A 14,266-nucleotide genomic window follows, 5' to 3' on the forward strand; every position below is an offset into this window, starting at 1 on the left:
ATATATATATATATATATATATATATACTGTAATATACCAATCAGGCTTGAACTACGAAACCAACAAGACATAGATAGATAGGTAGTCCAAAATAGATCGATCAAGACCAAAAAGACCTAAAAGACTATTAAAGACTAAAAAGACCAAAAAGATGATTAAAGACCAAAAAAGACCGAAAATAACCGAAAAATTCTGAAAAAGACTGACCTTGAGCCCGCACTTTTGGGAGCGGAGTCTCTGATACTGTTAACCCTTGACTTGACCTCCCTTGGGGAGATGAGGCTAGAACTAGAGGTCTTCCTTGTAACCTCCTCCTTCGTGAACTCCTTTACGACCTCCTTTTTCCGACCTTAAACAAATTAGGTTTCTATCCTTATGTTGCTTGAAGGAATGTTGTTGAATTATTGGTTGATTTGTTTAAATTTGTTCAACCAAAGGTACAGTAAGTATTTAACCACAAACTTATGAATAATAAAATAATATATCTATATTATAAAATAATATATCTATATTATAAAATAATATCTATATTAATTTTTGTTCGTATTTCACACACTTTTTGCGAATGTACGCATATTTTTGCGATTATGAATTTCCCCCCAAAGTTTTCGCATTAGTTTTTCCGATAAATTTTCGCATTTATTTTTTCACGAAAATTTTGCATTTTTTCGCAAAAAAGATTAAATCGTAAATTTTCGCGAGAAACGCGAAAATTTTCTCAATTTCTCGTGCCAATGAATGCGAAAAAATATTTTTTTTCGCATTCATTCGAAATTTAACCTTTTTCGCTGGAAACCCTAACCAAATGATATATTTATATATACTGAAAATTCGGTTGCCAAAAAGCTTAAAGGGAGTGTTCGCGAAAAATGAAAGGGGGTATAGGCTTAATGCGATAAAAAAGCGCTTTTGATCGCTACTAATCTTACTTCTATCTGTTGCGTCTATAAGGAGAAAATTGATAAAGACGTCTAATACTGAAGAGCGTAGCGCCCATATAAATTCAGAAAATTGCAACATACGAATCATTCAGATATTACAACCTATAGTCATCGATTATCTTTCGGCACATTTGTAGATAGTTTATATTTTATAATATTTTTTAATTAATTTGTTTTGAATTTGATTATTTCTCTTGTTGCTTGCGCAACTATCTAAGGATGCCGCGCACTTTTTCAAAATTCGTTAAAACGTTTTCTAAAAAAATAAAATATTATGAAATATAAACTATATACAAATGTGGCGAAAGATAATCTATGACTATAGGTTGTAATATCTGAATGATTTGTTTGAAGTTAAATTGATTTTTGTTACGGTCTAAGTTGCATGTTGCAATTTTCTGAATTTGTATGGGCGCTAATTGTTATTCGATATGAGACGTCTTTAACAATTTGCTTCTTATAGACGCAACAGATAGAAGTAAGATTAGTAGCGATCAAAGGCGCTTTTTTATCGCATTAAGCCTATACCCCCTTTCATTTTTCGCGAACACTCCCTTTAATATGAATGTTGCATATCACTTAAATTATTTTTGATTAACCAAAATTCAACCACTAGCTGTCACTTGCATACATTAAATTAAATTGATTATTATTAAATTTAGATTATCATTTATCATTATCATTTTTATTTCCTGTAGTTTATAGATGTTATAAGAACTTAATTTGAGAAATAAGAATGCTTTTAAGATTTTTGTTTTGAAAAAGAAAAAATTGCACAAAAAAATTCGATAATAAACAATAAAAATTGGAGTTTAGCAAAGCAGCATTTATTAATCTGAAAGCAAGAAATCTGATTGTGAATGACAACAAAAAATAGTGATTTAATGGAACTGTAAGCGTTATTTTAATTGGGAAGTGCAAAGATTACAATGCCTGATTCGCAACGGTACCTATGAAATCTTTAACTGATCAATAATGTAGAAGATATTCCTTTTTCTAGTGTTAAAAGTGTTTAATTCTGATAATTCCTACATTGTTTTCCTGCAGTTAAAATACACAAGTCACTTTTTTAGAGAAACCACAATTGAAAATATTACCAGTTTTCAAAATTATCGAGGATTATTTATGATTCATACTTGATCAGACAAAACTTTTAAGAGTATCGTTGTGAATCGGGCATTGCCATCTTTGCATGGAGGGTTGCTTGAAATTACGCTTACAGTCCCTCTAAAATGGTTTGAATAAAAAAAACTTTTTTTTTACCTGAGGCTGCCAGAGGATCATAGTTTTTCCGTCTTTTCCAGGCTTCCTTAGCATCCTCGAGTTCTCTTCCAATCTCGTGGTTACTGAGTACATTAAACAGAGGTTACAGAGTACAAACAGAGGTTACTAAGTACATAAACAAACGTTACTGAGTACATAAACAGAGGTTACTGAGTACATAAACAGAGGTTACTGAGTACATAAACAGAGGTTACTGAGTACATAAACAGAGGTTACTGAGTACATAAACAGAGATTGAGTACAGAAACAGAGGTCGATTACATAATTAGTGATTAGTAATTTTAATAAATTTATTCATTAATAAATATGAGCACCAAATCTAATCTAGTTAATTGTTGCGTTAACTGCAAATAAGAAGGAGTATTTTATTTCTCAATTCACATTAATTTGAATATTTAAAAAAAACTGTTGGAGCTACGCTAGAATTGTACAATGTACAATGTACACTCCTTTCAGTACTACAAAGTGTTGAATAAAGCGATATTTTCCAGAAATTATTTTGCATTTTATCAATTTTTCCGAAATTTGACTGCAACTGCATTTCTTTGTAAACTCTGTTATTTAATTCAAAATGCAACAGTCATTGAAACCAAAATGGTGGAAACAACAGTAATAAAAAATAAATCAAATCATTGAAATGAAAGAAGAACAAAGATGATAAATAATAACGAGCTTGATAAAACATTTATCTACAAAAGATTAAGTTAATACACTGTACTCAGTAAGATATCATGGTGGGAATTGCTCTCTTACTCTCTTAAATCAAAATGGCGGAAAATCTTTTAAAAATGGCGGTAAATCACTAAAAAAATGGCGGGAAGTCTCTTAACCCAAAATGGCGGCACTACTCTACCTCAATGTTCTTGAAGCCGATGTTTTCCTAGTTGCACTGTTGGCTGAATGTACAGTGCTGGTATTTGCTGTACTGCTGCTACTAGTTGTACGGGATACCTTGGACCGGTTTATTAAACTTCCTACACTCCCTGAGCATCTCTAAAGAAATAAAAAAATAGAATCTCAAATTTCTCTTTAAAATAAAGTGTTTAGTGTTGAAAAAAATAAATTGACTGGTTACTGTTTAATTTCAACGGTTTTTCTATATAAACATTTTATACTCTTAAAATACTAACACTTTTGTAATCAAATGTTTTTGGACAAAAATATCAATTGATTTTAAATTTGTCAGAATTGAACACTTTTAAGATGCCACTCTTTAAGTGAAGTGTCACTTTAAGTTACATCTACAGTCGCTTTAACAGAGTTTTGTATACAAACCAAAAATACATAAACATTGATATAAATATCAAATATTATAGATAGATTAATTGATAAATAGATAAATAGATAGAATATAAAATAACTTTAGTAGCTGAAAGTTGAAAGGATAAACCGTTATACTCAAATGAATGTTTGAAAAGAAAAATGTTTTTTTTTTAAATCTAAATAAACATGAAGATTTTTAATTTATGTTCTCACTCATTAACTCACGCATTGACTCACTTATACATTTTGCATAGCCTTATGCATGTACTAAAAGCCTGTAGTATAATAAGATATATTTTATCCTGCATAAATGTCTACAACATATGTACTTTCTAACCTGTATTCGTGCCTCCATAATATCAACTATATGTTGGGTATGTTTCATATAGGTTATTATGTACAACATGTACTGTATTACCTGTATTCTAGCCTCCGTAATATCAACTAGATGTAAGTTTCATATAGGATATTATGCAAAAATATGTGCAACATATGTACTGTATTACCTGTATTCTAGCCTCCATAATATCAACTAGGTGTTGGGTATGTTTCATATAGGATTCACCATCATCAGAATCCTAGATACAAAATATCATGAAAACAGAAATGAAAAAATCCACGAAAATTTTAATTGAAAAAAGTACGAATTGGCTATATATTCATTCTTTCATATATTGATTTATCCATTCATCCTTTCATTCAATTTTTCAAACACTTATTAATATATATTGATTAGATTCACTAATATTGAATAGGGGTTTTGGAAATATTTTGCTATTTCTATTTTATTCGTACACAATTATAATGGTACAATTTAAAATCAACGAGGAATGAGATACATAACATATAAAATATAGAATTCTTACACAATTTTGTTCTTTGGTCATTTTTGCATAAATCAAACAATAGTCGGATGCTGAGCTTGGGACTTTTACACATAGATTCGCAAAATGATACAAATCGGCTACACAACATAGTTTTTAAATGAATTTGCTCAGAAATTTGTTCAATAAAATATCAATGAGTTTGTCGTGGTAAACCAAATAAAATACGAATAGCAGTATTCAAAGAAGTATACAATTTTACAGTGTTAACACAAAACAAATCCCATAAGTTAGAACCATATAGACTAGATGCATATATGTTACAAAGCTTAACAACCATTGTAGGTTCAGAAAAATGAAATTCTTGATTCAAAGAGAGAATTTTATATTAATCAAATCAATCAACCAAACCAATCAATCAATCACCTGGTTAGGACTAGGAGATTGACTTTCTAAGGAGAAATTGAGATTTTCCGGGCTAACAGGACCAGTAGGCTGGTGGCCTAGGTAGATAGATAGATAAATAGATATAGGTAGGTAGGAAGGTATAAAGATTTATAGATAGGTAGGTAAATAGGACGACAGACAGATATATAGATATAGTGATATAAATGTAGGATAGGTAGGTAGGTAGGTAGGTAGGTAGACTTTTTTGATGTATCTTTAAAAACAACATTTTTTAAAGAAATGATGAACCAATCAAATACGATCATGACCGGTTCAAAACAGTAAATCCATCAAACCTTTGTCTGATCAATAATGAAGATAACGCTGATTTTCTAGCTAGAAAAGTACTTAATTCTGTTAATTTCTGAAGCAGCAAATGTGTGATTAATGGATTAATGATTAATGGATATTTAATTAGTACTTTACTAGAGAAAGCTTTTAGCAAGGATTTAATGCAAGGAAAGTTATTTCAGAGGTGTACGCATCTTTTGTACTGCAGTGTACTGTCATTGGGCGGTAATGTAAACACAAGACGGATGTCGAAGCCTGACATGGGATCCATCTTTCACATAAATAATCAATGAAATATTCTGGTCATAGGAAACTATTATGTGAATTATCAAAATTCAATGCTTTTAACCTCTTCGAATACTAGACGAACACTGAGGCATCTATTCTTGTTTTTACAAATTCCGCCCAGAGAGAACTGGTTTCATTATGTACGAAACTGTACGAGTATACGCAACTGCAATTAACTTTCCTTGCATTATAACCTTGGCTTTTAGATCATTATTGTTTATCAGACTTCCCACTTCGTCATTAAAGGGTCTGACAGGCCTTTTAAGTTTAAACAAGAATTTCTACCATTTTCAAATTACAAAATAATCATTTTTTGAGTTTACAATAAAAAAAATAATAATTTGTGGGACCTGGCTTTTTCTTCTTTTTTTGCTGCCTTCTCTTCCTCATCTTTCCCCACCGTGTAGGTGCCTGTATAGTTCACATTTCATGGATTAATTAAAAATTTTAAAGAATTTAAAATAATAGAAAAAGGGAATTTTAAAAAATTATACTGACGAAGAAAAAATATATTAACAAATTCAAAAGAAATTGAAAAATGACCACCCTGAACATGTAAACATAAAAAATAAAAAGCTATTAATTCTGACTGAATAAAAAGAAAAGATGAAAAACTACAAAAAAATGATAATCAACACATTCAATATTGTAAGCACCCCCTTTAGATATTCTTATAAAAACCTGTTTCGCTAGGAGGGGAAGACGGGACTTCAAAGTCGTCTTCATAATTATATTCAACAATTTCCAAACTCTTTTTAGTCCTCTGCAATATATCAAGGATTTAACATATACAGTGATAACCAAACATTAAGGAGTATTTAATGTTGTTATAAACTTTTTCGAAATGTGAGAACATTTTTGATTCTTCAGGCGACAACGTCGTGGTCAACCGACGATTATAGCCATTGATCGTTGTCGTCTTTCGACTTTGCGTCGTCGCCATTTGTTCACTGTGTGTTGAGAGCTGTGTGCTATGTGTCGCGAGTTTAGAGACACCTGGTGGCGGAATTTTAAAACTATTAATCACAGATTTTGCGGATTTTGCACGGCCCGAGCTAATATTACTCTTTTCTCGGACAAAACTTCGATCTCGGGTTAGTTTGGCATGCTGGGAGGACTTGGAATGCTGAGGACTCGTTGAGGACGGATTTCTCATAGCCTCGAGGCTGGTTGATTTCCCCTCTGTGGGAGAGGTCGGTTGATTTCGAGGAGATTTCGGCTTTCGAAGACTTGATCTGAAAAAAGTCATCATGACATTCTATTCATTAAAAGTTTTTTGAACAAAATTAAAAATTGTTCAGATAAACTAAACTTCTAAAATGTTATGTAAGGCACTGAATATGAGATATGAAAATTAAAAAGTTCTTGAAGCAAGACCTATGTTTATTCTGATCAATATACCTCAATTATTACTACTTATTAAAACGAAAGTCGTAGGATTTAAAAAAAACAGAGACTGAAAATTTAATTAATTAATTTAATTACGAAAGGATGAACTATGAATGAATGAATTGGGAAAGGATGAATTATGAATGAATGAATTACGAAAGGATTAATTATGAATGAATGAATTGGGAAAGGATGAATTATGCATGAATGAATTACGCAAGGATGAATTATGAATGAATGAATTGGGAAAGGATGAATTATGAATGAGTGAATTTGGGAAAGGATGAGACCTGAGAGCAAATCTTTCTAACTTTTTGGCCTTCTCCCTCTCATCTGACTGATCTAAGAATAGAAAAAATAAGTAAATGTCTTGAAAAATGTCTTATTCGAGAATATTTCACTACAACAACTTCAAAAAAAACAAAAAAAATGGAAATAAAACAGACGAATCTTAAGTTTTGACTAATGCAAGATTGTAAAACAAAACCTTAATGTTCACTGGTCAGTCAAGTTGAAGCAAACAATTAGAAACCAAAAAATAAACTAATTTAGGAAATTTTCATCATCAAAAGAAATTCGGAAATATTTTTGAACTGGATCTGGAATCTGGATTAATATAATCTTTGACGCTTTATTGACAACAATGAGCGTTACAAAAAAAGTAAGAAAAATTATTTTAGATAAGAACCGCGTAGAAATATACCAAGCATTAATAACACAGGGACGAACAAAAACAATAATTTCCAGCAAAATATCAGAAAAAGGAATATATCAATGAATTATTTGTGTAATGAAGAAATTGTATGAGAAGAGAAAAAACCCTGATTAATCTTTTGTAAATACTTTTGAACACTTTTCTAGGTCCAGGTCTATGTCTAGGTCTAGATACAAGTCTAGGTCTAGATACAGGTGTAGGTTTAGGTCTAGATATAGGTCTAGGTTTAGGTCTAGATACAGGTCTAGATACCTAGGTTAAGGACTAAATACAGGTCAAGGTCTAGGTCTAGATACAGGTCTAAGTTTAAGTCTAGATAGAGGTCTAGGTCTAGGTCTAAGTCTAGGTTTAGGTCTAGGTCAAGGTTTAGGTCTGGGTCTAGGTCTAGGTCTTGGTCTAGGTCTAGGTCTAGGTCTAGGTCAAGGTACAGCTCTAGGTTTAGGTCGAGGTCTAGATAAGGTCTAGGTTTAGGTCTAAATACAGGTTTAGGTCTAGATACAGCTAAAGGTTTAGGTCTAGATACAGCTCTAGGTTTAGGTTTAGGTCTAGGTTTAGGTCTAGGTCTAGGTCTAGATACAAGTCTAGGTCTAGGTCTAGGTCTAGGTCTGGGTCTAGGTCTAGGTCTAGGTCTAGGTCTAGGTCTAGGTCTAGGTCTAGGTCTGGGTCTAGGTCTAGGTCTAGGTCTAGGTCTTTTTCTGAAATAATATCAATATGAAATATAATCTAGTGTAGAGCATGGTTTAAATATATGTTCCATATTAGCAGTTTATCAATAAATAAACATAAATATCTCAAAATCAACTTAAAAATTTAATCTCAATATTTTAGGATATGAAAAATATCATATTAAATTTGATAGCAATCGTGGAAAATTCCATATGGAGACAAACATGATTTAAGTTTAAATCGTTAGGAATAATAGCATTAGCTTTATCCTCATCTATGTCTGTATGTCTATGTCGATAATGTGCACCATGGCTATGTCGATATATATGTCTATGCCAATACATTTCCATGTTTATATCTGTCTATATTTATATATCAATGTTTACATATGTCTATATTGTTATGACTAAACTAAATATGTCTTTTTCTATGTCTTTATATGTCTATGTATTGTCTATGTCTGTTTATGTCAATGTCTATATATGTTTGTTCTATAATGTATGCCTATGTGTCTAAAAATGTCTACATATGTACAAGGTGTCTCTTAAAAATTGAATTTAGACTTTTTAGCCTAATAAACGTAATTGATTTGTGTTAAAAAGTTCTTCTAGTAGGTACACCATAGGGCATTAACAGAGGCCAAAATTGTTTTATTTCTAAGAAATAAACGGTTTAATGTTAATGAAAATTAGGCATAATATTTGAAAATGTGCTCTGTCCCATTTCCAAAGATATTCCTAGCGTTTACCCACTAAACATCGTTTAAGGTACAATGACGATAAAATGCCGTTTTAGGCTTTAAAATGTACTCGAAATGTAGTCGGTCCCTTTCACATAGATTTTCAACAAAATTTAGTTTTAGTTTTAAAAATTCTCAACTCTATTATTAAAAATTATTATTATCTATTATTATCTATTATTATTCTATCTGTCGTATAAAACATAAAAATAAAATTATAATTCGAATTTTAAAAAAAACTTTGTAAAGAAGACCGAAAATTAGGTTTGAAGATTAAAACAGCATTTAAGAGAAAAATGTTCATCGACGACCTCCCCGGCCTTCCCTATTTGTGGACATTGTACCTACAAGAAGCACTTTTTACCACATTTGAACTAAATTTAGCACGCTAGAAAGCATAAACACACTTTTTTCAGAGACACCCTGTATATGTCTATGTCATATTTACGTCTATGTCTCCATATGTCTATATGTATTACCAAATCCAAAGTTTATGGTGAAAGCAACAGGACTGTCTCGATTACTGTCTAAATCGTCTTCCTGAAACATATCACTCTGTCATTCAACAATTTTAACAAATTAAATGAATATACACTAGAAAGTTGGCATTTGCCATTCTATGTTGCGCGCACATGCCCCGTAAAATTCCAAAACAAAGAGAGGGGGATTGAATTTTGTAGATCCAGAAAAATAATATCTGTGGGATGCCTGCGTAGAGACTGGCAGCTGGTGGGGTCTTAAATGTAAGACATGTGGCCACAGCGCTCGGCCCCCTAGCCTGTCCTAGCCGCAGCGCTCGGCCCAGAAAGTGTCTTAACCTAACCTAACCCTAAATAAATACCAATTTCTGGATTTACAAAATTCAATCCCCCTCTCTCTGTTTTGGAATTTTATGAGGCATGTGCGCGCAGCATAGAATGGCAACTCCCTAGAAAGTTTACTCAATGTTTGCTTTAACCCCTGGCAAATGTGCTTGACGTACACAATTTATTAACTTAAGCAGTATAGCCCTGAATTGTACAAGTGTACTTAATGTTCAGTATAACCCCTAAATTGTACAAATTAACTCAATGTTCTGTGTTATAATAAATATTGTACAAATGTACTTAATGTTCAGTTTAACCCCTGGATTTATTCGTGTACTCATGGATTATTTTTAGTATAACCCCTATATGTATTGTATATTACCCCTGGTAAAGGATCTGTATCTCTACAAGGTATTTCTTGAACCACCTCAGCCATCCTCTCCATTCATCCATTAATTAATCATCTGCAAATAAATATAGATTATTTTATCAAATTTATATTTATTATCAACATTTTGGGAAAAAAAGAAAAATCGCTAGAAAAGTCTTCTCCAAGAGGAATTTTACATCAAAATAAAAACATTTAATAGCTTATATTTCATCCATGGATTTAAATTAATAATGTCATTGATTTTGAAATTTTTGTGAATAATATTAACCATTTAAAAGATATAAATGTTGGTATAAGAAAAACGTGTTTGAAAGAAACAGAAAAAAAATAGAATGGATCTTATGTTGATCCCCTATTAACAAATAAACATAGATAAAGAAAGCCAAAGTTTTTGATATTTAGATAGATAAAAGAATAGATAGATAAATAGATAGATATATAGATAGATAGATAGATAGATAGATACAGAAGAACAGAAGACACTTTACATTTCCGCTGTAGTGTATGCTTGAGACAGAACAATACTTATTCTTTATGCAGAACAGAGACAATTAGTTTAGATAGATAGATAGATAGATAGATAGATAGATAGATAGATAGATAGATAGATAGATAGATACATAGATAGATAGATAAAGTAGATACATATAACAATAGTTAGATAGAAAGAAATATAGGTAGATATATAGACACTTTAATATAGATAAATATATATACAGATTAATAGATATATGTATTAATGTAGCATTTTCTGTTGTAATGCTTATCACGATCTTTATTATCTATGTTATCAATATATGTCTTATCTATTTCAATGTTGCTCTGACCGGCCGATCCGGTCAGTTTGATTTACCTGTATATAAATAAATTTAGTACTACATGAACCTTTGTGTTATACGGACGTATACAGAGCCTTGAGTTTTGGCTAGAGATTGAGAGCCTTGAGTTTGGCTAGAGATAGAGTCAGTGAGACTGTAATTAGACTTTGAGTAGCGTAATCTCAGGTCCTAGATTTATTACATTGATAGATATGAATTTTCAACTTTTTCAGTTGAAATATAAATTTTAGATGTTAAAATATATATTTTTCCAAGCCAAAATTTTCATGGTCTAACCCAATCTATTGATAGATAGATAGATAGACAGATAGACAGATAGATAGATAGATAGACAGATGGATGGATAGATAGAATGCATGCATGAGAAGGATGGAAGAAGGAACAAGAATGAAGGAAGAAGGAAGAAGGAAGAAGGAAAAAGGAAAAAGGAAAAAGGAAAAAGGAAAAAGGAAAAAGGAAAAAGGAAAAAGGAAAAAGGAAAAAGGAAAAAGGAAAAAGGAAAAAGGAAAAAGGAAAAAGGAAAAAGGAAAAAGGAAAAAGGAAAAAGGAAAAAGGAAAAAGGAAAAAGGAAAAAGGAAAAAGGAAAAAGGAAAAAGGAAAAAGGAAAAAGGAAAAAGGAAAAAGGAAAAAGGAAAAAGGAAAAAGGAAAAAGGAAAAAGGAAAAAGGAAAAAGGAAAAAGGAAAAAGGAAAAAGGAAAAAGGAAAAAGGAAAAAGGAAAAAGGAAAAAGGAAAAAGGAAAAAGGAAAAAGGAAAAAGGAAAAAGGAAAAAGGAAAAAGGAAAAAGGAAAAAGGAAAAAGGAAAAAGGAAAAAGGAAAAAGGAAAAAGGAAAAAGGAAAAAGGAAAAAGGAAAAAGGAAAAAGGAAAAAGGAAAAAGGAAAAAGGAAAAAGGAAAAAGGAAAAAGGAAAAAGGAAAAAGGAAAAAGGAAAAAGGAAAAAGGAAAAAGGAAAAAGGAAAAAGGAAAAAGGAAAAAGGAAAAAGGAAAAAGGAAAAAGGAAAAAGGAAAAAGGAAAAANGGGGGGGGACGCAGGAAATGGAAAAAATAGGAAAAGAACGGGTAAGTGGGAAAATGGAATTAAGAGCGAATGGAAAGGAAAGGAAAGGGGAAAGCGATGTGTGGATATGGAAAGGAAATGAAGGGATAAGGGAAGGGGAGGGGAGAGAGAAGGTAAATGGAGAGGAATGGGGGAAGAGGGACAATAAAAAGTAAACAGAAGGAATAGGAGAGGGGATGGAGAGATAAGAGAATGGGAAAGGGAAGTGTGGTAATGGAAACGAAATGAAGCGATAGGGGAAGGGGAAGGCAAGAGAAAGGTAAAGGTGGGGAAGGAAAAGGGAAGAAAGGGAAAAGAGGGAAGAGAAATAATGGAAAATGAAAAGAAAGGCAATGTGATGTGGAAAAGGGGAAAGGGTTAAGGAAGGGTGGCAATGAATCTTGATTAAATTTCTTTGTTAATAAAAGCACAGTAAGCAGTTTACTTTAAAGAGAGACCATCATATTTTCTCACAATGCAACAATTTTCACTAATAATCTAATAATATAACGTTTGTTGCTGTTCAATGTTCATTTTAAAGCTAAACGTCTAAAAGAACTAAGATTAATATGATGAAAAATCCTTTACAATTTTTTACTTTTAATTCACAAACATGTATATATACGACAATTGGAAAAATAAACAATTAAAGACACAGACAGTTTTCACAGTTTGATAGTTAGACAGTTAGACATAACAAAATAAGAAGACGAATCCAGACACTTCAGAATTCAGACACTTAAGAATTCAGACACTTCAGAATACAGACACTTCAGTAATAATCTAATAATATAACTTCTGTTGCTGTTCAATGTTCATTTTAAAACCTATACGTTTAAAAGAACTAAGATTAATATGATGAAAAATCCTTTACAATTTTTTACTTTTAATTCACAAACATGTATATATATGACAATTGGAAAAATAAACAATTAAAGACACAGACAGTTTTCACAGTTTGATAGTTAGACAGTTAGACATAACAAAATAAGAAGACGAATCCAGACACTTCAGAATTCAGACACTTAAGAATTCAGACACTTCAGAATACAGACACTTCAGTAATAATCTAATAATATAACTTCTGTTGCTGTTCAATGTTCATTTTAAAACCTATACGTTTAAAAGAACTAAGATTAATATGATGAAAAATCCTTTACAATTTTTTACTTTTAATTCACAAACATGTATATATATGACAATTGGAAAAATAAACAATTAAAGACACAGACAGTTTTCACAGTTTGATAGTTAGACAGTTAGACATAACAAAATAAGAAGACGAATCCAGACACTTCAGAATTCAGACACTTAAGAATTCAGACACTTCAGAATACAGACACTTCAGTAATAATCTAATAATATAACTNCCGGGGGGCGGGGGGGAGGCCGTGGGAAATTTTCCCGCAAAAACTCTCAGAAAAAAATTATTATTTTAAAAAATCATTTGTTACTGTTTTCCTTATTTGGTTTGAAATTTTTCAAAATGGCTTAAGATGAGTTTGTTTCTAAGAAATCATTTTTCAAGTATTTTTATTTTTTTTTGTCATTTTATTTATAAAGGGGGTATGCCTGCGGTACACTGAAAGCTTTGTTTTATCAATAATGTGGCCGATATTTTGTCGATTTTTCAAACAAAAAAAGTTCTGCCAATTACCTCTATTATTTGTAAAGTTAAAAAATTTGTTTCGACAGAAGCCACAATTAAAAAAAATGAATTTTCAAACAGAAAATGATTGATATCTTAATCTGACAAATCTTTTAAGGGAACTGTTGTGAATAAGACGTGTCACTTAAAACCAGATTAAAGACCAAACAGTCTAGAAATGAAATTCCTAACAAAATTTAGCAAAAAAAAAGTTTGAAGTTGCAGGGAACCAAATATACAAGAAGGAACAGGCTGAATAAATTCTAAAGTTTCATTTTTTGGAGAACACTGTATTTAGACTTTTTCTTGTAATTTTGTTCAAATTAGAACTTTGCAATATTAGCGGTTTAGTGTAAATTCTACGTATTGGTCACTTTATCATCATTTTCAGTAAAAGGGAGTGCTACAAGGAGAAGTTGCCAGGAAATAGATAAATATTAATATATAAACACATAAGTAGATATATAGGTAATAGATAGATAGAAGGTGGATAATTATATAGATAGATAGATAGATAGATTTGAAAGGTAAAAATAAAAGAGTTAATCTAATTAAAAGATATATAGATAGATAAATAAAAATAATTATATATAGACACCATTAATAAGAAACATATCCTGTATATAGCAGTAAACACAATACACAATACAGAATACACAGTACACAATACAGAATACACGGTACACAATACAGAATACAC

The 14,266-nt window shown here is 31.2% G+C and overlaps 2 protein-coding genes across 2 annotated transcripts in view; both read right to left on the minus strand.

Moving 5' to 3' along the window:
• Positions 1–156: 156 nt before the first annotated feature.
• Positions 157–4,844, minus strand: LOC111708851 (uncharacterized). The gene is made up of 5 exons (XM_023482352.1): positions 4,740–4,844; positions 3,996–4,067; positions 3,080–3,219; positions 2,206–2,288; positions 157–350 (listed from the first exon to the last, which is right to left on the minus strand). The coding sequence occupies exons 2-5, from the start codon at positions 4,041–4,043 to the stop codon at positions 157–159; spliced, it is 465 nt and encodes a 154-aa protein (XP_023338120.1). The 5' UTR covers positions 4,044–4,067; positions 4,740–4,844.
• Positions 4,845–5,022: 178 nt separating this feature from the next.
• The window catches only part of LOC111708852 (uncharacterized), a 17,642-nt gene continuing 8,398 nt past the window's right edge, over positions 5,023–14,266 (minus strand). The window contains exons 2-8 of the mRNA XM_023482353.1: positions 10,037–10,118; positions 9,328–9,388; positions 7,019–7,070; positions 6,174–6,574; positions 6,021–6,104; positions 5,690–5,750; positions 5,023–5,062 (exon numbers count right to left, since the gene is read on the minus strand). Coding sequence (XP_023338121.1) covers positions 5,023–5,062; positions 5,690–5,750; positions 6,021–6,104; positions 6,174–6,574; positions 7,019–7,070; positions 9,328–9,388; positions 10,037–10,099 — 762 coding nt within the window. The 5' untranslated portion in view covers positions 10,100–10,118. The remainder of the gene's footprint in view (positions 5,063–5,689; positions 5,751–6,020; positions 6,105–6,173; positions 6,575–7,018; positions 7,071–9,327; positions 9,389–10,036; positions 10,119–14,266) is intronic.

The sequence above is a fragment of the Eurytemora carolleeae genome, unplaced genomic scaffold (assembly GCF_000591075.1).
Source record: "Eurytemora carolleeae unplaced genomic scaffold, Eaff_2.0 scaffold588, whole genome shotgun sequence".
NCBI classification, from domain to species: Eukaryota; Metazoa; Arthropoda; class Copepoda; order Calanoida; family Temoridae; genus Eurytemora; species Eurytemora carolleeae.

What these genes read in the sequence shown, in the direction of transcription:
- LOC111708851 (XM_023482352.1), bottom strand. Translation starts at nt 4,043, where the DNA reads ATGAAACATACCCAACACCTAGTTGATATTATGGAGGCTAGAATACAG. An exon ending in TTATGGAGGCTAGAATACAG is followed by an intron (nt 3,220 to 3,995) that starts GTAATACAGTAC and finishes TTATTTCTTTAG; the next exon opens with AGATGCTCAGGGAGTGTAGG. An exon ending in TCGGCTTCAAGAACATTGAG is followed by an intron (nt 2,289 to 3,079) that starts GTAGAGTAGTGC and finishes TAATGTACTCAG; the next exon opens with TAACCACGAGATTGGAAGAG.